This window comes from Myxine glutinosa, chromosome 5, assembly GCF_964187855.1.
Source record: "Myxine glutinosa chromosome 5, kmMyxGlut1.1, whole genome shotgun sequence".
Taxonomy (NCBI): Eukaryota; Metazoa; Chordata; class Myxini; order Myxiniformes; family Myxinidae; genus Myxine; species Myxine glutinosa.
In genome coordinates this window covers 116,365,856-116,392,582 of record NC_136265.1, presented here as the reverse complement: position 1 = coordinate 116,392,582, position 26,727 = coordinate 116,365,856, and the positions used below count along the sequence as shown (strand labels likewise).

The 26,727-nt window shown below is 50.2% G+C and overlaps 1 protein-coding gene across 3 annotated transcripts in view; it reads left to right on the top strand.

The window, feature by feature from the left end:
- The first annotated feature begins 4,430 nt into the window (after positions 1–4,430).
- Positions 4,431–26,727, top strand: part of YARS1 (tyrosyl-tRNA synthetase 1) — an 80,385-nt gene continuing 58,088 nt past the window's right edge. The window contains exons 1-2 of one of the 3 annotated variants that reach the window (XM_068116464.2): positions 4,431–4,902; positions 11,543–11,689. In XM_068116464.2, the coding sequence (XP_067972565.2) occupies positions 4,840–4,902; positions 11,543–11,689 (210 nt within the window). In that variant the 5' untranslated portion in view covers positions 4,431–4,839. The remainder of the gene's footprint in view (positions 4,903–11,542; positions 11,690–26,727) is intronic. The other 2 variants (XM_068116465.2, XM_068116466.2) reach the window with 2 other exon arrangements.

Below are 26,727 nucleotides of genomic sequence, written 5' to 3'. Positions count from 1 at the left end.
TTGAATTCCGCCTTCGCCACGGCGAGTTTGGTCGGGTCGAGGCGACGAGCCCTGTCGTAGACCGGTGGACCTGTGGTCGGGATGTGGTGTTCGACGCCGTGTTTGCTGGCGACGGCCGAAAACGTCGGCTGCGTGAGGGCGGGAAACTCGGCGAGCAGGCGGGTGAAATCGTCCGCGGCTGGGAGCGCGCAGGCTAGCTTGGTTGGTGCGGAGCCGCTCAATGAGAAAGCGAGCGAGCTGAAGGTCTCGACGTTGATGAGCCGCCGCCGTTTGACGTCCACCAAAAGCCCATGAGCACACAGAAAATCTGCACCCAGCAAGGCCATGGGCACGTTCGCCGTGATGAAGTCCCACCTGAAGCGCTGGCCCCCGAAGCAGAGTGTGACGCTGCGCAAACCGAAGGTGCGGACGGAGGAGCCGTTTGCGGCGACCAAGGCGGGGCCGCAAAGCGCGGCCTGTTTGTCCTGCACCGAGGCGGGTATCACGCTCAGCTGAGCGCCGGTGTCGCACAAAAAACGCCGCCCGGACGCTGTGTCCGTGATAAACAGAAGGCTGCCTGAATGGCCGACGCTCATGGCAGGCAGCGAGCGCCGGCCTGGTCGTTTCCCGACCTGCCGAAAGTGCACGGTGGGCGGCACTTTCTGGCCTTCTGCCCGAACCTGGCGTGGTAGTAGCACGTGGTCCGCTCTGGTGGAGGCTCCGGCGGTCGCGTCGGGTTCGGTCGACGGGGCGTCGCGGCGGCCGCTGCCGCCAGTAGGCCTCCAGGCGGCCGCTCCGCACCGAGGAGTAGGCCTCCAGGCGGCCGCTCCGCCGTGTCGCCTGGCCGAGAAAAATTTATCGGCCTCCTTGGCCAGGGCGCGAGGGTCCGTGATGGGCGAGTTAGCCAAAGCTAACCGTACCTGCCCGGGTAGCTGCCGGAGGAACAGCTCGCGGAAGAGGAAATCCGGGCTGTGGCCACCGAGTAGAGCCAGCATGTGGTCCATGCGCTCGGATGGACGGGCCTCACCCAGGTCCGGGAGGTCGAGCAGCTGTCGCGCGCGTTCGGTCTCCGTGAGTCCAAACGCACTGAGGAGTAGGCCTTTGAGCGCGCCGTATTTGTCGGCGTTCGGTGGGTTCTGTCGGAATCTCAGGACCCGGGCAGCAGTGGAGGCGTTGAGCGCGGAGACCACATGGTGGTAGCGCGTCGTGTCCTCCGTGATGTTCCGCAGGGCGAAGAGAGAATCTGCCTGGGCGAACCAGACGGCTGCGTGTGATTCCCAGAAGCCAGGGAGCTTCAAAGCTACAGATGACTCCATTGCCGTGTTCTCAAAAAGGGGTCACCAATTGTGGAGCTATGCTCGCACGATAAAGCCGGACAAAATGGACGACACTAGGAACGAAGTTTCACTGAGCTATTTATTCTAGCTCAACTCGAAAGAACTCAAAAGCACTGAATAGCCCGTTAACATGGGCGGCAATTTATATCAAAAGTTCACCACACAAAAGCCACGCCTCTCAGGTGGGGCGTGGTCTGCAAATAAGTCAGCCACGCCTCTCAACGGGGCGTGGTATGCAAATGGCGAGTCCGCCCGGGCAAGGCAAGTCCGGACACACACGTCCGGGCGAGTCCGGGCAAGTAACCGCCCGCCGGTTACGTCATCGGCCGGTGCAAGGTGATTGTGTTGTGGCGGGCTCAAGGGGTAATAATTCCGTGCACCAGTGGGTGGCGCGAGCGCCCAGGCGGAGACCGATGGCACATGCCCCGCCCTTCGACCGATCGGCTACGCCCAGGGACTAGGCGTGGCCTCGGCACATATATGCGGGCTCTTAGCTCGAGCCCGCTCAGTGCTGCAGTTCGAGCTTTCGAAATAAAGACTCTTTTGTTTTAACAAACGCGTTGTGGCCTACCTCTTTGGCAAGCAAGTTGTGTGTGCGCAGTACCACACTTCAGTGTCATGCTTCCGGTAACCGCTACAAGTTCATAGATAACATAGATAACATTTAATAAGAGAATCTAATCTACATACACCTACATAAACTAATCGACATACATCTACATACACTAATCTACATACATCTAGATCTACATACACTTATATACACTAATCTACATACATCTACATATACCTACATACACTAATCTATGTCCATCTACATACACGAATCGATATACACTAATCTACAAACATCTACATACACCTACATACACTAATCTACATACATCTACATACATCTACATACACTAATCCACAAACATCTACGTGCACCTACATACACTAATCTACATACACCTACATACACTAATCTACATACAGTAATCTACAAACATCTAAATACACCAATGTACATACACTAATCTACATACATCTACATGCACTAATGCACATACATCTACATACACCAATCTACATACATCTACATACACTAATCTACGTACATCTACATGCACTAATCTAAATACACTAATGTACATACACTTATCTACAAACATTTACATGCACCTACATACACTAATCTACATACAGTAATCTACATTCATCTATATAAAACACAATAACAAATAGGAGATAAAAATTAGCGTTTAACGTATGCTCGAACCGATAGTTGAAGTAAAATGAAGAAGAACCTCTAACCCTTTCGCTTCTTTCTTCTTTTTTGAGGTTTCCTGGCGCTTTCAGAGCCGCGAGGCTCTATATACGCCACGCACCCTAACATCCAAACAAACCAACCAGGAGGTTAGCACGAGAAAAACGAGAGCCTCACACTGCTAACGCCGTCTCTTTGATAAACTTTAAAACTGCTCTACAAAACCCAGGATGTTTCAGATCCAGCCAGAAAAAGGCTTCCGGCAGACCTGACCACGTGATCCCCATTCCGCGGACAGAAAGCTGAAGACGAGATCTAGCGTTATTATAATGCGGACAAAAGGAAAAAACATGGTGCAGATCTTCGGGAACCTTACACCGATCGCACCACCCCGAGGGATGGCACCCGATCCTGTGAAGATAAAAATTGAGAAAACAATGTCCAATTCTAAGTCGAGATAAGATAGACTGCTCCCTGCGAGGGAGCCGGGGAGACGACCCCAAGGACGCGATCGATGGATGCACCTCGTGACACCACCTCCCCTTAGGGGAGGAGTCCCACTGACTTTGCCCTATAGGCTATAACATTAATTTTCTGTTTAATTAAATTAGAGAGGTCTGCCTGGCTTAGCGGAACAGGGGTTTCGAAATCCATATTGAGGGCGCGTTTGGCCGCCTGGTCACACACTTCGTTGCCTGCAATGCCCACATGGGCCGGGACCCAGCATAGATCGACGACCGTGCGTGCTCCTCCAATGGGCCAAACTTACGAGATGAATTACCTCCAGAACCAATTCGTTCCTACTGCCAGGCTGGAACGACCTAAGCGCTATCAGAGCCGAGAGAGAGTCGGAAAATATGACCGCGCTGAGGGGATAGAAGTCTATAATCCATTCAAGAGCCAAAACAATTGCATAAAGTTCTGCCGAGAATACCGACAGGTGGTCTGAAAGCCTGAAAGCCTTGGTCACCTTCACATCAGGGATGCAGAAGGCAGCCGCAGTACGGCCAAGACCCGGATCTTTGGAGCCATCTGTATAAGCATGGAGAGATTGACTCCAGAACTTGTGGATGAATTCCACAGCCATGTTACTTGTCGTGACGGAATTGTCCCTGTCTGTCATACTCTGTAAATCCACGTGAATTATTGGAACCACGAGGGTCCAAGGCGGCCATAGGGACACTTTATTGGCTGTGTTAACCGGGGGGAGGTCCAACCCCAACCCTTTAACCGCCCTAACACACTTGAGACCAAAAGGGGGGAGCCGACGGAGATTACCGAGAGCATGATACTCCCAGCAATCCAGGAACAGAGACCTGCCAGGATGGTTTACCCCGAAGGAAATGCATTTGGACCAGTATTTGAGAATAGACACTTCCCATCGAAGTGACAAAGGCTTCAACCAGGAGAGCGCTCACTGGAGAGCTTTTAAAGGCGCCAAGACATATGCGGAGAGCTTTGGACTGAACTCCTTCCAACCTCCTCCGGATGGACAGGGACATGTCCCAAAAGGCTCGACACCCGTAATCGAAGTGCGAACGTATTAGAGCTCTGTACAAGATAAGGAGGCTATCCTGGTGGGCACCCCAGGAAGTACCCCCCTTTTGCTTCTCCATCCGCGTAAATGTATAATTACGTGACTACGTCACCGCCTTGAATAAATTCAGTGTAAATGAAGCGGTGCTATTTGAGGTTTATGTATGTGATTGTATATAGCGTTGACACAATTGCGTGATTTAAATTTTTCAAATTATTTCTGTACATAACTCTCAACTCCACCTGTGTTTGCATTTTTCTGTAAATATACAGTACTGGGCAGTATTTCATTTATTTTGTTTTCACCGGTTCTTCTACGTTTTAAGCCTGGCCCATTTCATATCGATCCACTCTAAAGTATTTTAAAAATAAATACCTTTCCTTGTTTGTGACAATTTCGTATCTTCTTCTTCACCTGCGAGTGGTTTGAAAGTCTAAACTCCAAACTCTATTTAAATCGTCTTCACGCTGGGTAGGGGAAAAAAAATCCACAAACAACAACAACAACAACAACGTCACGGCGCGTGGAACCCGGAAGTGCAAGTTGTGTGTGTGATGCAATAAGCCGGCTCGTGGCGTCTTCACTGCTGCCGAGGGTCGTTTGATGTGATGTCAGGTTCCATTTGATGTCCCTCTCTCCATTGTGTGCATCGACTAGTACTAGTAGGAGTAGGCCGTTCGTTTATATACATTCCCATTTGGTGTACTCCCAGTACCAGTTGTCCTGGAAGATCGACCATGGACCCGGCACAGCTCGCGGACAGGAACTTTCAGTTTCACCTGATAACCCGAAACCTGCAGGTATCCCACTCCCAGTGTTGCACGCAGACAATGTTTCATGTCTCATGTCTCATGTCTCATGTCTCGTCTGTCATGTGATTTATCCCGTTGGTTATTTTGTGGTAAATTGGTTCAAAACGAGATTTGTGAGAATCGGGAAACTCATTCGGGAGGAAAAGGTTGTGAACTTGTGGTATTCGTAGAGGAGTAGGTTGTGGTGTTATTGGAGCATGAGGAGAGTTTGTGATGTTAGTTTAGTAGGAGGGTTTGTGATGTTAGTGGAGGAGGAGGAGGGTTTGTGTTGTGATGATGTTAGTGGAGGAGGAGGAGGGTTTGTGATGATGTTAGTGGAGGAGGAGGGTTTGTGATGTTAGTGGAGGAGGAGTAGGAGGGTTTGTGATGTTAGTGGAGGAGGAGGAGGAGGAGTTTATGATGATTGTAAAGAGGAGGAGGGTTTGTGATGATGTTAGTGGAGTAGGAAGGTTTGTGATGACGTTAGTGGAGGAGGAGGAGGGTTTGTGATGTTAGTGGAGGAGGAGGAGGAGGAGGAGGAGTTTATGATGATTGTAAAGAGGAGGAGGAGGAGGAGGAGGGTTTGTGATGATGTTAGTGGAGTAGGAGGGTTTGTGATGTTAGTGGAGGAGGAGGAGTTTATGATGATTGTAAAGAGGAGGAGGAGGAGGAGGGTTTGTGATGATGTTAATGGAGTAGGAGGCTTTGTGATGATGTTCGTGAAGTAGGAAGGTTTGTGGTGTTAGTGGAGTAGGAGGGTTTGTGATGTTAGTGGATTAGGAGGCTTTGTGATGTTAGTAGAGGAGGAGGGGTGTATGATGATTGTAAAGAGGATGAGGAGGAGGGTTTGTGATGATTGTATTGAGGAGGAGGAGGGTTTGTGATGATGGAGGAGGAGGGTTTGTGATGATGGAGGAGGAGGGTTTGTGATGATGGAGGAGGAGGGTTTGTGATGATGGAGGAGGAGGGTTTGTGATGATGGAGGAGGAGGGTTTGTGATGATGGAGGAGGAGGGTTTGTGATGATGGAGGAGGAGGGTTTGTGATGATGGAGGAGGAGGGTTTGTGATGATGTCAGTGGAGGAGGAGGGTTTGTGATGATGGAGGAGGAGGGTTTGTGATGATGGAGGAGGAGGGTTTGTGATGATGGAGGAGGAGGGTTTGTGATGATGGAGGAGGAGGGTTTGTGATGATGGAGGAGGAGGGTTTGTGATGTTAGTGGAAGAGGAGGAGGAAGGTTTGTGATGATGTTCGTGGAGGAGGAGGGTTTGTGATGCTGTTGGTGGAGGAGGAGGGTTTGTGATGATGTTAGTGGAGGAGGAGGGTTTGTGATGCTGTTGGTGGAGGAGGAGGGTTTGTGATGATGTTAGTGGAGGAGGAGGGTTTGTGATGACGTTAGTGGAGGAGGAGGGTTTGTGATGATGTTAGTGGAGGAGGAGGGTTTGTGATGATGTTAGTGGAGGAGGAGGGTTTGTGATGATGTTAGTGGAGGAGGAGGGTTTGTGATGATACGAGTACCCGACTGCAAAGCCGCAATGAGCCGGCGAAGCCAAAGCCTCTTGCCACTATTTTACCCATCACGATGGCATCAGTGGGTTAGGTAGTTGGTAGTAGGTAGGTGTAGTAGGTACAGTACCTGGTAAGACTTGGTAAAAGAGAAGAGCAGACAGTCCTCCCCAATACCTACATACAATAAATGTCACAAGAAGCTTAAGGAAGTAACTATACGATGTGCTAGCTTAGGGCCTATTTCAAGAAATTTTAACTGGGCTTAACATACGTTTTCACAGTATGTGTGTAGTCTTCTAACTTCAGTCGCTGTCAGGACTGGTTCTCTCGGGGCACTGCGGCTTCCTCCACCAGAAGAAGTTAGCTTGCAGTAAGATCGGTGCCAACAGATCAGACGATAGCGCCGTTTCAACGGCAATGTGTACAACAACAACATGCATTTTAAAGGCCATTTTCCCTGCTAGAGCGGGGGTTAGCCTTGCGGTCCCCATGACAATCTTCTCCATTTTGCCCTATTTTCTGCATCTCTCCTTGTTAACCCCCTTGCCCACATTTCTTCTTCCACCATCTTTAGCCAAGTCTTTCTCGGTCTTCCCCGTCCTCTACTTCCTTCTACATTAATTTCCATCACTCTTCTCAACCAGTCACTTTCATCCTTCCTCAACACATGACCAAACCATCTCAACCTGTTCCTCTTCGCAGCATCAATCACAGGCAATATTCCCATCATCTTTCGCAATTCATCATTTGTCTTCCTCTCTCTCAACGATACTCCGCGCATCCATCGAACCATTCGCATTTCCACCTTTTCCAGCCTTCGTTGCTGCTCTACGTTCATTACCCATGTCTCGCTCCCATAAATCATAACACTTCTCACACATGCAGCATACACCTTTCCCTTCAGCTTCAGCGACACTCTCCTCCTCATCAGCACGCCACTCAGTTCCCGAAACTTCTTCCATGCACATCTCACTCGAGCAACCGTTGCCGTGTCTGATCCACCTTCTCCATTCAGCATGTCTTCGAGGTAGCCAAATGTTTTCACACCTTCCAGCTTCATGCCATCTCCAAGATCCAACTCAACATTTCCTCCATCTGCAGCTCCCTCTGTGCACACCTTACATTTGAATGTAGCTGCCACAATGGTAAATGACCCTCTCAGACCGCTACATTTTTGATGAACCCACTCAGCGCACATAGTACATTGAATGGAGTTCACTCCGACACCCTTCCTGCACACAGCACACGGCCACTTCCCAGTTCTTTCCACCTCACCACATGCTTTACCACTTGCCATCACCTTCGTCTTTCCGATATTCACCTTCAGACCTTTTGTCTCCATACATTCCTTCCACTTATTCATCTTTTCCTTCAGTCCATCCATACTTTCCGCAATCAACACCAGATCATCTGCATACAACAACTCCCACGGTAAACCCTCCTTTACGTTCTGAGCCAGCCCCTCCATCACAGCTACAAATAGTAGTGGACTTAGTACCGACCCCTGATGCACTCCCACCTTCACCTCAAACTCACCACTGTTCCCATCCTTCGTCCTTACAGCTGTGCGCGCTCTTTTGTACATTGCCATCACTACTCTGATCAACCATTCCTCCACTCCTAACTTCCTCAATGCCCATGTCAATACTTTGCGTGGAACCCTATCGAATGCTTTCTCCAGATCAACAAACCCAAAAAACAACTTCTTCCTCTTCTCCATGTACTTCTCCTGCAACTGCCTCACAATGAAAAGCGCATCTGTCGTTCTTCTTCCTGGCATAAATCCAAACTGCATTTCGTCGATCTTCACTTTCTTCCTTATCCTCCTCTCCAACACCCTTTCCAATACCTTCATTCCATGCTCCAATAACTTTATCGCTCGGTACGAGCCACACTCCAGAGGGTCACCTTTCCCCTTGTATAGAGGGACGAGGGTACTCAGTTCCCAATCCACTGGAATGCGGCCTTCTTTCACCACCAGATTACAGATCTCTATCATTCTCTTCACACCCCAACTTCCTGCTGCCTTCAACATATCTCCCACAACTCCCGTCGGCCCTCCCGCTTTTCCACTCTTCATTGCTTTTATCGCTTCCTCAACTTCCTTCTCAGTTGTCTTCTCTGCCGGTCCTAAAACTGGGTTACTCTCTATGTTGCCATCCCATTCATTCTCTGTATTCAACAGCATTTCCATATAACTTTTCCATCTTCCTTTAATTCCATCTGGGTCGACAAAGATTTGTCCCACTTCATCCTTCAAGCAACGCACCCCCATCACATCACACCTCTCTTTCACTATGTGCTTTGCAATCCTGAATACTGCTTTCTGACCCTCTTCCGAATCCAAGCGTTCTCCGAACATTTTCCTACATGCCTCCTGCGCCTTTGCTACCTCTTTCTTTGCAGCCTTCCTGGCTGCCTTATAACTTTCATGCTCTGCTGTTTCTGCTCCCGTACCCTTCGCCTTCTGCCACTCCTTGAACTTCTTCCTCTTCTCGTCAATCCTCTTTCCAACTTCATCATCCCACCACCATGTTTCCGAGTGCCTCGGTGGTCCTTTTGTCCATCCACATACCTCACCAACGGCTCCCAACAGACTAGCTTTCATTGACATCCAACCACTTTCAAGCTCAACCACATCATCCTCGACCTTACTCAGCCTCTCTTTTAATGCCTCCCTTACTGTCACCTCTTTCAACCTCCACACCTTCATTCTTGGTTGGTACTTCACCCGCCAAGCTCTCCTCGCACCTTTCACCCTTATGTCGCAGACAACCAAGTGGTGCTGTGAAACAGCCTCCTCCCCCGGGATCACCTTTGTGTCCCGGAGGTGCCCCCTATCTCGCCTACGCACCATCAGGTAGTCAACGGTTGTCGTCGACCCACCTGATGTGTATGTAACAAGCTTATTATCCTCTTTCTGGAACTGAGTATTACAAATCAGCTCCATCAGCAAACTCCAAAATCCTTTCACCTTCTCCATTTCTCACACCATATCCGTAACCCCCATGAACTCCCTCAAAACCATCCATCCTCCTTCCCACATGTCCATTCAGGTCTCCTCCCACCACAACAACTTCCTCATCTTTCACGTTTTCCATCAGCTTCTCTATCGCACACCAGAACTTGTCCTTCTCTTCATTGCTTTGACCAACCTGTGGAGCATATCCCGAGATGACGTTCACCAAGAGCTTTCCAATCATCATTTTCACCATCATCAACCTTTCACTCACTCTCGTCACACTCACCACACTGTCTACAAACTCCTCAGAAAACAGGACACCAACACCATTCATGCCCTCTGGGCACCCTTGCCACACAAACGTGTATTTCTGTCCCTGCCTACCCTTCACCATTCTCACACCACTTCCCTTCCATCTCGTCTCTTGCACACAACATATGTCCACTCTTCTTCTGACCAATACTTCCACCACTTCTCCTGATCTCCCTGTCATTGTCCCTACATTCCATGTCCCAAACCTCAGAAACCGATCTCCACTTCGGGCTGCACCTTGCCCATATGTACTTGTAATTGTCATGGTTCTCTTTTTGAGGCAATGTTTTTTACGTTCAACGGCAATGTGTGACTGTCGTTAATCAAACCGTGTCGATGGCGCTGATTGGCTGACCTAAGCTGATCGCTGATTGGTCAGTTCACAAAATTTCGCAAATTCAGACCTAAAATGACACCATTTGCATTCTGGATGACATTAAAATTGATAAAATTTACTTCTTGATTAATTCGGTGAATTCCGTCTCAACTTCGGATATTTCCGGCCGTGAAAAACAACTCCCTATGGCCGCGAGATTTCTAAAAAATAAATCTTCGTCAATTTTAGAATATTTGACGCCGTTTTCAGCCTCCGAAACGCGTAATAAGCTTTTTTGAAGTATTTTTTCAAATTCTCGAATCTCATTGGTTCCGGTGTTTGGTGACGATTTTCGTTGAAGATAACGAGGTTGGTCTTAAAGTATTTTAATTACAAATTAGAGGTGCATTAGATTGTGAATCACACAAAGATGGGTGAAACAAACTCCTATTGAACTTTTTCGCAATTTTTTAATGCAAACTTCCGCATCCGGAAGATGGCGGCCTCCATTGAGTGATTTGGTTTTTGAAATATTTTTTCAAATGCTCGAATCTCATTGGTTCCGGTGTTTGGTGACGATTTTCGTTTAAGATAACCAGGCCCGTGCGGGCCGAGGTTGGTCTTAAAGTATTTTAATTACAAATTAGAGGTGCATAAGATTGTGAATCAAACAAAGACGGGTGAAACAAACTCCTATTGAACTTTTTTCAATTTGTTATGCATACTTCCGCATCCGCAAGATGGCGGCCTCCATTGAGCGATTTGGTGCGGCCAAGCTTCGAAATTCTCAAGCCAAGGGATCCAGCAAAATCTGGCTTTTCAACATAATACGTACGCGTTCATTGACAACACCGGCTTCGCCGGCTATTAGTGGAGGAGGAGGGTTTGTGATGATTGTGGTGGAGGAGGTTGTAGTGGCTGAAAGAAGAGGAAAGAGGTTATTGTGGTGGTGAAGTTATGTGTTTCAGAAACTCGATGTGTTCCACGTGTTTCATGCGGATCATTACGTATCGTTCCTGATCTGTTGTTCCACCAATAGGATGAGAGCACGTGTTTGCCCCAATATCCTTCAACCAATTCTCTGGGGTGCAAGGCCAAGGCCATCTCCATGATTGAACCTTCCCTCCTCCCCCCACACTCCAGACATGTCTCATAATGTTTATGTCTTGCAATGTTCTGTGTCTCACAATGTTTATGTCTCACAATGTTTATGTCTCACAATGTCTATGTCTCACAATGTCTATGTCTCACAATGTTTATGTCTCACAATGTTTATGTCTCACAATGTTTATGTCTCACAATGTTTATGTCTCACAATGTTTATGTCTCACAATGTCTATGTCTCACAATGTCTATGTCTCACAATGTCTATGTCTCACAATGTCTATGTCTCACAATGTATATGTCTCACAATGTCTATGTCTCACAATGTCTATGTCTCACAATGTCTGTCTCACAATGTCTATGTCTCGCAATGTCTATGTCTCACAATGTTTTTGTCTCACAATGTTCTATGCTGTTGAATTTCTAATGTGGTTGTGTTACCTGCAGGAGGTACTGGGTGAGGAAAAGCTCAGAGAGTCGCTAAAGCAAAGGAATCTCCGGGTGTACTGGGGCACAGCAACTACAGGGCGGCCCCATGTTGGTTACTTTGTCCCCATGTCCAAGCTGGCGGATTTCCTTCAGGCAGGTTGTGAGGTATGATCCATTTGAATGGCTATCTATATTATAATAGCCGTAGATGATTCTGTCTGTCTGTCTGTTGGGTGTCTGTCCGGGGTGTGGCTTACTCGGTTTGCAGAGTAGCTCCACCCATAGCTCCACCCATTCTGGGAGTGGCTTCATATAATTATAAACAAATATCCACCATTTTATTAACTCGCATAGCTTTGAGGCCTGTTTTGTAGGCCCGTGGTGTCTTGCTCTCTCTCCCAGTTTTATTTCAAATCAAATTCGATATATCATTTCATTTTTCACAGTCGCTAACATAGTTCATTTGAAAATGACTCGGTTGAAAAAAAACGGGAAGAAAATCCGATGAAAGTTGCCGTTTATAGAACAAAATGAATTCTCAAACGCCTGTAACTTCAAGGCCATTGAGTCTCTCTCACGCCTTTATCTCCAATCTAACTCACCATATGATTTCATTTTTATCGATGGTTTCAGACTCGGTGTCAGCAATAATTGAGAACATTCCACACACGCGGGAAAATGCAGAGATATATATTTTTAAATCGCGTCATGGTGTATCATACACCGCCCAACATGACACCGACGGCAACGTGTCAATATATATTAAAAATTCGCTTTTGCTTTTCCGTTAAGATATATTACTTTTTCGTTTGATGACAGCCATCACAAAAACGTCAACAATGATGCCGATGAAGGAGCTGCGCTCCAACACGAGTCGAAAGAATTGACGCGACCAAAGACGGAATTCGTCCGAGTTGCTTTATTGAAACAAAACAGCTCAGGTATTCTGAAAAGCCCGTTTATCGGGCAGCAATATATATACACATTTATGCCCGGGCGTTTGCCTGGGAAAACCGAGACCGGGCATGCCCGGGTGTCAAGGGCGAGTCCTGGAAAGGCGAGTCTGGACATGCCCGGGCGTCCTGGACGCGGCCTGGCAAGTCGAGGCTGGGCGTGCCCGGGCGCTCTGGGCGAGCCCTGGAAAGGCGAGAGCGGGCATGCCCGGGAAAGACGAGACCGGGCGTGCCCGAGAGGTTCGGGCGTGCCCGGGAACAGCGAGTCTGGGCATGCCCAGGAGAGGCGCGTCTGGGCCCGTCCGGACGAGCCCGGCATGGCGATCGCACCCTGGCCGCGTCCTGGCAGGTGCAAGGCGATTGTGTACATTCAGCGGGAACCGCTACACACGCCCCTCCAAAATCGACCTGCACCGGCAGGGTCAATTTAAGGGGGGTCCGGATGACCCGGCCGAAGCGACCCCTGGAGGGTCGTGGGGGGGGGGGGGGGGGTCCGATCCGGTGGTGGGTGGTCGAGCGGGGGGAACTGTAGACGGGGGGCGGCCTCGCCACGGAGGAAGGGCCAACCATGGTAGTCGGTCGACGTCCACGTGCGCCGGTTTGAGGCGGTCCACAGAGATCCGGTCCGACCAGCCGCCGACGTCGACGACGAAGGACTTGTCGCCCCGTCGCAAGACCCGGAAGGGCCCGGTCGTATGGCGGCCGGAGTGGCCCCCGGTGCGCGTCATGACGCACAAAGACGTACTCCGCTATGCGAAGCGCCGGGGGGACGTAGGACTGGGGGCCACCGTGGCGGGACGTTGGCACGGGGGCAAATCGGCGGGCGGCCTCCTGGAGGTCCGAGCGCTGGTGTGCGGCAGACCAGGGACTGGTAGCGTCGGGCACGAACTCGCCCGGGACGCGGAGCGGCTGGCCGTAGACGAGCTCGGCGGCGGACGCCGGGAGGTCCTCCTTGGGGGCCGTGCGGAGGCCCAAAAGGACCCACGGCAGCCGGTCGGTCCAACCATCGTCCTGAAGGCCGGCCATGAGTGCGGCCTTCATGGAGCGGTGAAACCGCTCGCACAACCCGTTGGCTTGGGGGTGGTAGGCCGTGGTGCGGTGCAGCGTGACCCCCAACGAGCGGGCGACCGCGCCCCAAAGTTCGGACGTGAACTGTGGGCCGCGGTCGGACGAGATGTCCGCCGGTGCGCCGAAGCGCGCGACCCAGGTGGCGATGAACGCCTGCGCCATGTCGGCGGTGGTGGTGGAGGTGAGGGGCACGGCCTCCGGCCACCTGGTGGTCCTGTCCACCATGGTGAGCAGGTGGGTGAACCCCCGCGATGGGGGCAGGGGACCCACCAGGTCCACATGGACGTGGTCGAAACGCCGTGCAGGCACGGTGAAAGGTGCTAGCGGGGCCTGGGTGTAGCGGTGGACCTTGGCCCCCTGGCAGGCCGTGCAGGCGTTGGCCCAGTCGCGGACTTTCCGTCAAAGGCCGTGCCAGACGAAACGCGCCGACACCAGCTTCTGAGAAGCTTTCCGGCCCGGGTGAGAAAGGCCGTGGATGGAGGCGAAGATGCGGCGCTGCCAGGAAACGGGCACGATGGGGTGAGGCTGGCCCTGGGAGACGTTGCAGAGCAGGACGGTGCCCGCGAAGGGGATGTCGGCCAGGCGGAGGCCCGTGTCCGCCGCCCGGAGGGCCTGCACCGAGGTGTCGGTGGTCTGGTCGGCCGCCATGCGCGCGAAGTCCACGCCGAGGTGGACCGCGTTCGCGCTGGCCCGAGAAAGACAGTCGGCCATGGCGTTGTCTTTGCCGGCGACGTGCCGGATGTCCGTGGTGAATTCCGACACGGCGGAGTGGTGGCGCTGGGCGGGCCGACCACGGCTCCGTGACTTTGGCCATTGCGTAGACCAACGGCTTGTGATCGACAAAAGCCGTGAACGGGCGGCCCTCCAGGAGGTGTCGGAAATGGCGAACGGCCAGGAATAGACCGAGCAGCTCGCGGTCGAACGTGCTGTATTTTAACTCGTTCGGCCGGAGCTGCCGGCTGAAAAAAGCGAGTGGCTGCCAAACCCCGTCCACCCATTGTTCATGGACGGCGCCCACCGCGTAGTTGGAGGCGTCCGTAGTGAGGGCGATGGGCGCGTTGAGCACCGGGTGAGCCAGCAGCGTTGCGTCGGCGAGGGCCCGTTTTGCACTCGCGAAGGCCGCGTCCATGGCCGCGGACCAAACGATGTCATGCTTGGCCGGCTTGCCCCGGAGGGCCTCGTAAAGGGGCCGCATGAGCTGAGCAGCGCGGGGCACGAATCGGTGATAAAAATTCACCATGCCGAGGAACTCTTGTAGGGCCTTGATGGAACGGGGACGCGGGAACGTGGTGATGGCCTCGACCTTGGTCGGCAGCGGCACGGCCCCGGTCTTGGTGATGCGGTGGCCCAAAAAGTCAACGGTCGTCGTGCCGAAGTGGCATTTGGCCGGGTTGACAATTAAGCCGTGCTCGCTGAGGCGACCGAACAGTGTTCGGAGGTGGAGGAGGTGCTCGGCGCGGGACGTGCTGGCGACGAGGATGTCGTCCAGATAGACGAAAAGAAATGGCAGGTCGCGCAGCACGCCGTCCATTAAGCGCTGGAACGCCTGGGCCGCGTTCTTGAGGCCAAACGGCATCCTCAAAAATTCGAACAGGCCGAACGGCGTGATGACGGCCGTCTTCGGGACGTCGGCCGCCCGGACATGTACCTGGTGGTATCCCCGTATCAGGTCAATTTTGGAAAATATGACCCGTCCCGCCAAACGGGCGGAAAAGTCCTGGATGTGCGGGATCGGGTACCTGTCGGGGGTGGTAGCGTCGTTGAGGCGGCGGTAGTCGCCACACGGGCGCCAGCCGCCCCCCGGCTTTGGCACGATGTGCAGTGGTGAGGCCCACGCGCTATTGGAGCGCCGCACGATGCCGAGGTGCTTCAACGCGTCGAACTCCGCCTTTGCCACGGCGAGCTTGGCCGGGTCGAGGCGGCGGGCCCTGGCGTAGACCGGCGGGCCCGTAGTGGGTATGTGGTGCTCGATCCCATGCCGCACTGCGACGGCCGAAAACGTCGGCCGCGTGAGGGCCGGGAATTCCGCGAGCAGGCGAGCGAACTCGTTCGCCGTCGGGAGGGCGCACGCCAGTTCGGTCGGCGCGGAGCTGCTCATCGTGCACGCCAGGGAGCTGAAGGTCTCGGCGTTGACAAGGCGACGACGTTTGACGTCGACCAGCAGCCCGTGCGCGCAGAGGAAGTCGGCGCCCAGCAAAGCCATGGGGACGCAGGCGGTCACAAAGGTCCACTGAAAGCGCTGGCTGCCGAAGCAGAGGGTGACGTCGCGCAGGCCGAAAGTGCGTATGGCCGAGCCATTAGCAGCGACCAACGAGGGGCCGCAAACGGCGTCCCGCCTGTCCTGCTCGGAGGCGGGTTATGACGCTCAGTTGGGCGCCGGTGTCACAAAGGAAACGCCGCCCGGACGCTTTGTCCCGAATAAAAAGCAAGTTGCCCGAGTGGCCGGCGCTCATGGCTGGGAATGAACGCCGGCCCGGCCGTTTCCCGACTTGCCGAAAGTGCACGGGGGTCGGCACGTCCGAGCCTTGTGTGCGAACCTGGCGTGGTAATAACACCACGCCTGGTCAGGTGGAGGCTCCGGCTGTCGTGTCGGAAGCGGTCGGCGCGGCGTGGCGGCCACCAGTTGCACCGGCAGTTCGGCCTCCAACCGTGCAGGGCGCTCGGGCGTTGTGGGCGTCGCCTCGGACGACGGCAGGCTCCAGGTAGCCGCGCCGATGTGTTGGCCCGCCGAGGAGATCTTATCGGCTTCCCTGGCGAGGGCGCGGGGATCGGTGATCGACGTGCCAGCCAGGGCGAGGCGTACCGGGTGAGGCAGCTGGCGAAGGAACAGCTCGCGTAACAGAAAATCCGGAGAGTGCTCACCGAGCAACGAGAGCATATAGTCCATGCGCTCGGACGGGCGCGTGTCGCCGGTGAGAGGGCGAAAGCGTCGAGGAGGAGCGTCTTCAGCATGTCATACTTGTCGGCAGCCGGCGGGTGCTCGAGGAGGCTCAGAGCGCGGGCCGCGTGGCGGAACCGAGCGCTGCCACGACGTGGTGGAAGCGGGTGTCGTCCGCGGTGATGCCTCGCAGGGTTAACTGGGAGTCCGCCTAGGCGAACCAAACAGCCGCGTGAGCCTCCCAGAAGGTAGGCAGTTTAAGAGTCACTGCCGTGTCCATGTCGGTAGGTCACCAGCGGTGAAGGAGCTGCGCTCCAACGCGAGTCGAAAGAATTGACGCGACCAAAGACGGAATTCATCCGAGTTGCTTTATTGAAACAAAACAGCTCAGGTATTCTGAAAAGCCCGTTTATCGGGCAGCAATATATATACACATTTATGCCCGGGCGTTTGCCCGGGAAAACCGAGACCGGGCATGCCCGGGGTGTCAAGGGCGAGTCCTGGAAAGGCGAGTCTGGACATGCCCGGGCGTCCTGGACGCGGCCTGGCAAGTCGAGGCTGGGCATGCCCGAGCGCTCTGGGCGAGCCCTGGAAAGGTTCATATATCGGGGAGGAATTGCGTCCGTGAATCGGGGGAATCGTGACTCGTGACTCTCCACCCGCGTCTCTCGTCGTGGATCTCATTCTCTCGTCACTCTCACTCCAACGGTGTCACTCTCCCAGGCCGGCTCTCAGACTCCGACTCAGAGACTCCAACTCTCTCCGACCGACCGACTCTCTAAGTAGTCCCACGCGAGCGCTTATATTACGTGCTCGCGTATCAAGCCACGTGCTTTTTGGACACACCCATCGGTGAGCTCGCCTCGGCCCTGGTTGGTCGCGAGGGCTCACCGACTCCGCCCTTAACAGGGCTATGCCCCGCTCCGATAACTCCTCCCCCTTCTTCTCCGCTCTGACCGCATGGTTAATGGCGTTTCGATCGAGCGCTGTGGCGGCTGCGACTGGCAGAGGCGCGCAATACAATTTGGAGGGGGGCCAAGCCGCAAAATGAATGGGATTTGAAAAGGGGCCTATGTTATTTGATTAATGCAACGCAGAGTCAAACTATTGGAAACAGAGCCTTAAGCCGCTGTCACACCTTGACGTTTTAGCCAGCGTATGCCGACGTATGAAAAATTTGGCTACATTAAGAGCATGCTGAAGCACGCTGGCATACGGCATAGTACGCCGAGCTCGTCGACAATTTTTGTGCATGCACAAAATTTGTCGACGTATGCCAGCGTATGACTCACACCAACACTCAATTTTGATACGTCGGCATACGCTGGCTAAATCGTCAAGGTGTGACAGGGGCTTTACCTGAAACACATACTAATGAAATAACTGAAGAAGTTCCTTTGGTGCCCTACGTGTTGCAATATGGACTAACTAGGGTGTGACCTTTGACCTTTACCAAATGGGAATATTTACAGGGAGTTATTTACAAGGGATTATTATTTACAAGTGACGGTTCTGAAAACCGTAACTATATATATATATATATATATATATATATATATATATATATATATATATATATATATATATATACATATATATGTATATATATATATATATATATATATATATATATATATATATATATATATATATATACAGTATATGTATCTATCTATAATTCCAGTAATCTCTGTGTGTATGTTTGTATGTTTGTATGTTTGTCTGTGACCGCTGTTTCTCGACAACCACGGGTCCGATATACTTGAAACTTGCCAGGTATATTGCTGGGGACCTGAGGATGTGCCTTTTCAAGGTTTCATATTAATCGGACAAGTAGTTACCGAGCTATGGCGATTTCTTTACAAACTCCGCAAGCCGTTCGCTTTGGACCAAAGCATTTCATGTAAATAGAGGGGGGGGATTGTCACCGTACTCGCAAGCCGTTCGCTTTGGACCAAACCATTTCATGTAAATAGAGGGGGGGGGATTGTCACCGTACTCGCAAGCCGTTCGCTTTGGACCAAACCATTTCATGTAAATAGAGGGGGGGGATTGTCACCGTACTCGCAAGCCGTTCGCTTTGGACCAAACCATTTCATGTAAATAGAGGGGGGGGGATATAATTTTAGATATATATATAGTACGGGCATGCCCTAGTATATATATATATATATATATATATATATATATATATATATACTAGTGGGGTCACCCGTGGGAATCCCACGGGCATGGACGTGTGACATTTCGACATATTGAGTTAGATGCTGCACCTGTTTCACAATAACACACACACACACACACACACACACACACACACACACACACACACACACACACACACACACACACACACCTCGTTTTTTCATTTCTGTATCACAATTCGGTCTCTCTCTTATTCTCACACACACACACACACACACACACACACACACACACACACACACACACACACACACACACACACGTACACCGACACACATATACACATACACACACACATATATATACACACACACGCAAACACACACACACACACACACGCACACGTACACCGACACATGCATATACACATACACACATATACACATACACATATGGATACACACACATGCACACACATAAATATACACATACAGACACACATATATACACATACAGACACACACATATATACACATACACACATATATACACACACATACACATGTGTACACACACATGTACACCGACACACATGCACACATATGCACATACACATATACACACACATATATATACACATACACACATGTACACCCACACACACACATACATACACACACACACACAAACACACACACACACATATACACACACACACACACACATATACACATACAGACACACACACACACACAGACATATATATACACATACACATATATGCACGCGCACACACACACACACACACACACACACACACACACACACACATATGCACGCGCATGCAGACACACACACGCACACACACACACACACACACGTCCCACATGTATATATCCCACATCCCAATACATGTTTAAAGTGTACGTGCCCTTCCCCCCTCCCCCGCCCGGCAACGCTGAGTACTTCTGCTAGTAACTAATGAAATAAAAACGAAGAAATATCTCTGGGTAATTTCCTGAAACTCGGTGAAATTCGCTGAAATTTGCTGAAATTCGCTCGGTGTATCGGTGAAATATTTTATTTGGGCGGTGTAGAATTGCTTCGAACGAAATATCTCTTAGCAATTTCCCGTCTGTGTTTTATGTCCATGCACACGTGAAATGGAGTTTGTTTTTGCACACGTGAAATGAACATGTGAACCTTTACTTCCGGATAATAATGTTGAATGAAATAAAAACGAAGAAATATAGTGGGGTCACCCATGGGACATTTCGACATATTGAGTTAGATGCTGCACATTCAAAATGGTTACTGGCAATTCATCAGATCCAGAAATGGTGTAATGAACACAATTTATTTATTTCACATAATATGTGACCCCTCACTCCTCTCCACCTGACACTCTCCTCTCTCCACCTGACACTCTCCTCTCTCCACCTGACACTCTCCTCTCTCCACCTAGCACTCCTCTCCAATCCCTCACATTCCTCTCCTCTCCAATCCCTCACCTCTCCAATCCCTCACACTCCTCTCCTCTCCAATCCCTCACTCTCCTCTCCAATCGCTCCTCACTCGCCTCTCCAATCGCTCCTCACTCTCCTCTCCAATCGCTCCTCACTCGCCTCTCCAATCGCTCCTCACTCGCCTCTCCAATCGCTCCTCACTCGCCTCTCCGATCGCTCCTCACTCGCCTTTCCAATCGCTCCTCACTCGCCTCTCCAATCGCTCCTCACTCGCCTCTCCAATCGCTCCTCACTCGCCTCTCCAATCGCTCCTCACTCGCCTCTCCAATCGCTCCTCACTCGCCCCTCCAATCGCTCCTCACTCGCCTCTCCAATCGCTCCTCACTCGCCTCTCCAATCGCTCCTCACTCGCCTCTCCAATCGCTCCTCACTCGCCTCTCCAATCGCTCCTCACTCGCCTCACCAATCGCTCCTCACTCGCCTCTCCAATCGCTCCTCACTCGCCCCTCCAATCGCTCCTCACTCGCCCCTCCAATCGCTCCTGACTCGCCTCTCCAATCGCTTCTCACTCGCCTCTCCAATCCCGCCTCACTCGCCTCTCCAATCGGCTTTCCCCGTCTCGTTTCTCTCGTTTTTCTCCCGTCTCGTTCTTTTTCTTGCTCCAAATCGGCCCGTCGGCCCGTCTCGCCCGTCGGCCCGTCTCGCCCGTCTTGCCCGTCGGCCCGTCTTGCCTGTCGGCCCGTCTCGCCCGTCGGCCCGTCTCGCCCGTCGGAATCCGAAATCGGGCTGTCTTGCTTTCTTGCTTGCGCGTAAATAAATTGTGTTCATTACACCATTTCTGGATCTGATGACTTGCCAGTAACCATTTTGTAAAAATGAATGTGTAGCATCTAACTCAATATGTCGAAATGTCACACACGTCCATGCCCGTGGGATTCCCACGGGTGACTCCGCCAGTTTGCATTGACGTTCGTCGCCGGACTCGTTTGCCCGTCTCATTCGCTTTCTTGCTACATCCTGTTCAAGTCTGCGTTCTTCATCGATCGTCGCATTCATTTTGGAAATGGAAGTTTCCACGCAGCGCATGAATTGTCACGATCCTCAAGAGGAAGTGTCTCGTAATCATCAAATGATAAATGGCAAGTAAATTATATTGTGGAAAATTAAAGATTTCAAATAAACCTATTTAAAGTGTATGCGCACATAACTAATAAAAAAAACGAAGAAATATCTCTCGGTAATTTCCTGAAACATATTTTACTTCCGGCTAATAATGTTGAATGAAATAAAAACGAAGAAATATATGTCGGCATCATTGTTGACGTTTTTGTGACGACTGTCATCAAACGAAAAAGTAATATATCTTAACGGAAAAGCAAAAGCGAATTTTTAATATATATTGACACGTTGCCGTCGGTGTCATGTTGGGCGGTGTATGATACACCATGACGCGATTTTTAAAAATATATCTCTGCATTTTCCCGCGTGTGTGGAATGTTCTCAATTATTGCTGACACCGAGTCTGAAACCATCGATAAAAATGAAATCTTATGGTGAGTTAGATTAGATTGGAGATAAAGGCGTGAGAGAGACTCAATGGCCTTGAAGTTACAGGCGTTTGAGAATTCATTTCGTTCTATAAACGGCAACTTTCATCGGATTTTCTTCCCGTTTTTTTTCAACCGAGTCTAAAACTGTTAGCGACTGTGAAAAATGAAATGGTATATCGAATTTGATTTGAAATCAAACTGGGAGAGAGAGCAAGACACCACGGGCCTACAAAACAGGCCTCAAAGCTATGTGAGTTAATAAAATGGTGGATATTTGTTTATAATTATATGAAGCCACTCCCAGAATGGGTGGAGCTATGGGTGGAGCTACTCTGCAAACCGAGTAAGCCACACCCCGGACAGACAGCCAACAGACAGACAGACAGAATGTCGGTATGTCCTAAGGGAATTTTTTGTGAAAATTTTTCCAATTGTTTTAAAATTATTTTTTGTGAAAATTTTTTTTGCCCCCAACCTAAGTTTTCAACGTCAATTGTTTATAAAATGTTGTATCACGAATATTACAAATACGTTTGTGCATGATGATTGTTTGAATTATGATTGGTGTAAACCATGGAAAAACAGCAACTTTGGTACAGTCATTTATCTATATATCTACATATCTGGGCAGTGTCTGTTATCACTGAACTACTCACTGAAACTTTTGTTTCCGTGGTTCTGAAGTGTTTTTAATAACGTGGTTGTGGTTTTGAATCACGTGGTGGTGAGGTACTTTGAATTATGTGGTGGTGAGGTGTTTTTAAATGAAGTGATGTTTAGGTGTTTTGGATTAGTTGGTGATGAGATGTTTTGAATAACTTGGTGGTGAGGTGTTTTAAATTATGTGGTAGTGAGGTGGTTTGAATCACATGGTGGTGAGGTGTTTTGAATTACGTGGTGGTGAGGTGTTTTAAATGATGTGGTGGTGAAGTGTTTTGAATTACGTGGTGGTGAGGTGTTTTGAATTACATGGTGGTAAGGTGTTTGGATTACGTGGGGGTGAGGTGTTTTAAATTACTTGGTGGTGAGGTGTTTTGGATTACGTGGGGGTGAGGTGTTTTGGATTACTTGGTGGTAAGGTGTTTTGGATTACGTGGGGGTCAGGTGTTTTGGATTACTTGGGTGTGAGGTGTTTTGGATTACGTGGTGGTGAGGTGTTTTGGATTACATGGGGGTGAGGTGTTTTGGATTACGTGGGGGTGAGGTGTTTTGGATTACGTGGTGGTGAGGTGTTTTAAATTACATGGGGGTGAGGTATTTTGAATTACGTGGTGGTGAGGTGTTTTAAATTACTTGGTGGTGAGGTGTTTTGGATTACTTGGTGGTGAGGTGTTTTGAATTACGTGGTGGTGAGGTGTAATCATCCCAACCTTTAAGTCTGCACCTAACCCTCCCGTATGTATGTGCTGAGGTGTTCTTTTATATATTTTTTCAACCTAAATTGCTTATAAAAATGTAATATCACAAACACTACAAATAAATTTGTGCAAAATTATTGTTTGTATTATGATTGGTGTAAATGATGACAACACAGCAACTTTCTAAATTAGATGTTACACATTCAGTTTTACAAAATGGTTACTGCCAATTGATCAGATCCAGAAATGATGTAACCTACACAATTTATTTACTATGTGACCTCTCACTCCTCTCCCTCTCACTCCTCTTCCTCTCACTCCTCTCCCTCTAACTCCTCTTCCTCTCACTCCTCTTCCTCTCACTCCTCTTCCTCTCACTCCTCTCCTCTCCCTGTCACTCCTCATAAGCATACACCACAGGTGCACTTGAGCTGGTGCACCTGATTCTAATTTTAGGTATTTGAAGCAGTGATAAATGTAGGGGTGTACTTACTTTTTCCACATGCGAAATTTGTATTTGCGAAGATCAAATAGCTGTATGTTGAAATATGTTGAAAAAGTCAAAACTTTACATGGGGTGTACTTACTTTTTCACGTGACTATACATATACAGTATATATATTGTTGCGGATTTGAGAATCCTGTTTGTAAATATCACCCTGTGTAAATGTAATGATTCTTGTAAATACCTTCGTTTTGTGTGTAAAGGTCAAAGGTCGTCCCTTTAGTTAATCCATCGCATGCACGTAGAAAATCATATACCCTTCTAAATAGTTATTTCTTATTCTATGTTAATTTAAGGCCCTGTTTCACACTAGTTGACTCTGCATTGCACCAAATGACATAAGATAGTTCCCTTTTCAAGTTTCCCCCAATCATCTCTTCGAAGTGCCAGTGCATTGGGCGGTTTTCTTCACCCCAAACTCCATTACGCACGCGGTCAGCTCGGAGAAGAAAGGCGTGTCTCCACCTCATCATGAGAAGGAGTGAGCCAGCCCCCGATCAACCAACCAAGGATGAGGGGTTTGGCCTGAGAGGGCGGAGAGAGAGCGTTCGAGGAGGTTCGCGAAAGTTCCATGGGCGTGGTTATATAACCCATCGCCCGGAGCCTCCCACCGCAGTCCACCGGAGCCCAGTTGAGAGAGTTCAGTTGAGGAGGAGAGAGTGAGTTCTGGAGAGGAAAGCGAATGAGAATTGTCATGCCCTGCTCGCGATACCAACCATCACTCTGAAGAACGACCAGTGCGGGCACGCGCACCTCGACGTGCCGCGGTCTTCGGATCTCCCTGTCGCCCGTTCTGTGAACCAGAGTGCGAGGAGTCGGAGCTGTCACCTCCAGCCCTGCCGTTTGCACGGACCTGAACCTTCTCATCCCTCCACCCATTCCTGCCATTCCATCCTTTTGTGTACGTGAGTTTGTTTTGTGTGTCTTGTCCCTGGGGTATAAGTAAGCCTGTATAGATAAGTAGAATTGCACTGTGTCTTCTCCTTCTGTCATTATTTTCGTTTCTTTCCTCCTCCTTGGTTCCTTTGATTGTGTAAACTAGGGCATTGCCCGTACGTGGGTGCCCGTTCCTTGCCAAAAAAAAAAAAAAACGCTACCCGTACGCTCTACCCCGCCCGTACGCCCGTAAACAAAAAAAACAACGCTCTTCGCTTCCGCCCTTCGCTCTGACTGAATTGGGAGAAATAATGCGCATAGGAAATCGAATTACGTACCGTAATGGCGGTCAGCTCGTAACGCGCTCAGCTCCGCTCGTCTCACATCGGCCACGCCTACGCAACAAAGCGTTCTGTGATTGGCTGCCGGAAAGCGTGCTGCCGGACAGTCTTCACTGTCCGGAAGTTCGCAAATCGCAGTTACGATGAATCGTTTTAATTTAATCGCAGTTTGAATTCGTTTTAAAACATAGTTTAACGGCAACATAGTTTTCCAACGTGAAATAAATGAATACGCTGTCAAATGTGCCGTCCGAGGCAGAGTCTGATCGCCACGTTCGGCACACGTGATAGCTCGCTGCTCTCTGATTGGTTGAATCGTTTTTTGGACATAGCTCGGTAAGTAATTGTCCGATTAATATGAAACCTTGAAAAGGCACATCCTCGGGTCCCCAGCAATATACCTGGCAAGTTAAAAGTATATCGGACCCGTGGTTGTCGAGAAACAGCGGTCACAGACACACAGAGATTACTGGAATTATAGATAGATAGTAATTAGGAATAAATTCCTGTTCTTCCTTACTCTGCCTTCTTTCCTTCACATCCTATCGTCTTTGTGATTTCCCCATTGAATACCTGTGGCACGATTTGGCCAACGTTTAGGATCGGGTTTAGTATTGCTAATGGTTCGAGCCGCGGGCTGCTAATCCGCTCGGCAAAATAACATCTTGTCCGCGGTCTCGAACGAGGTTGCTCACCTGCCTCGTGGAGGGAGCTGGGCAGTTTCAGGACTCACGTCGGTCAGTCGCAGACAAGGGGATTAATCCCCCCTTGGTAAGGGGAAAAAGGGGCCGACAGTGAGATCCACAACAATTGGTGTCAGGAGCGAGATTCGGACCCGAAGTGCGCTTAACGCACTCGAAATTACGAGTGGCCAAAATTTAATTTTATATCCTAAATTTTAAAATCGTGCCATGGATAATCAAGGCGATCGGGTGCCGGTGGGGGAGATAGAAGGGGTAGAAGCGACCCAGGACCCCAGGGAAATGTATATGGGGGAGAGAGAGGAGGAGAGCAATGAGGATGTGGTTGCGGTGGTATCAGGTGCACAAGATGGCGCCCTCGCGCACGAGGTTTCAGGTGCACAAAAGGGCGCCTCGCACGAGCGCGCGGTAGCCGCACCCGCTGCGCCAATGGGGGTGGTCCAAATGCAGGCCCTCATGGAGCAATTTATGGCACAAATGCAGGCGTCCCTGAACCTGCAGGGGGACAAATCAAGGGCGGAAATCAGAGCAATGAGGGACGAAGCGAGGGGTACCAGTGAGCAATTGAGAGACGGGTTAAGTAATATGGGAAATCAAATCGGGGGGCTAGAAGCCAAATTTGAGGGTTTAGACAGTAAATTTGAGGGTTTAGACGATAAATTTGGGGGTTTAGACAACAAATTTGAGGGGTTAGACGACGGGATGAAAGGGGTGAAGAATGGGTTAACGGGGTTAGAAAACACAATGGAAGGCAAATTGAGGGAAATAGGGGAGCAATCCGCCCGGGAAATTAAACAAATGGGAGATCAGACAGAGGCGGTGAAAATCGGGTTGGAAACTAAATTGTATGCCCAGAGGAATGATTTGGAACAGATGAGCGCAGCATCTACCAAAGAGATGGGAGAAATGGGGGAGGAGATCAGACGAGGTGTGGGCGAGGAGGTCGCGGGGGTACGCGAGGAGGTAAAGCGGGGTGAGGAGCGTATGGAGAAAGAGGTGAGAAATAGTACGGCTAGGTTACAGGGCGGCATAGAAGATCTGACGAAGGGAGTAGAGCAGCTGACGGTGGGACAAAAGGAATTAGGGGAGCAAGTGGAGAAGAACACTGCGGTAATCGGGGGGTTAAGGGCGACACAGAAGGAGATAAAAAAGGAACTCATAGCGACAAAGAGGGAATGTCAGATGGTACATGAGGGGTTGACAAAAAGGTTGGACAAGGTGACAGAGGCAATGGAGACAAAAGAACGGGAAGTAAGGACGCACATAGAAATGACCAAGGTGGCATTAGAGGAAGAAATGGAGGGAGCGCACGGGGAAATGAAAGAGGTGAAACAAAAATTAGAGGAAGTGGAAGAGGGGGTA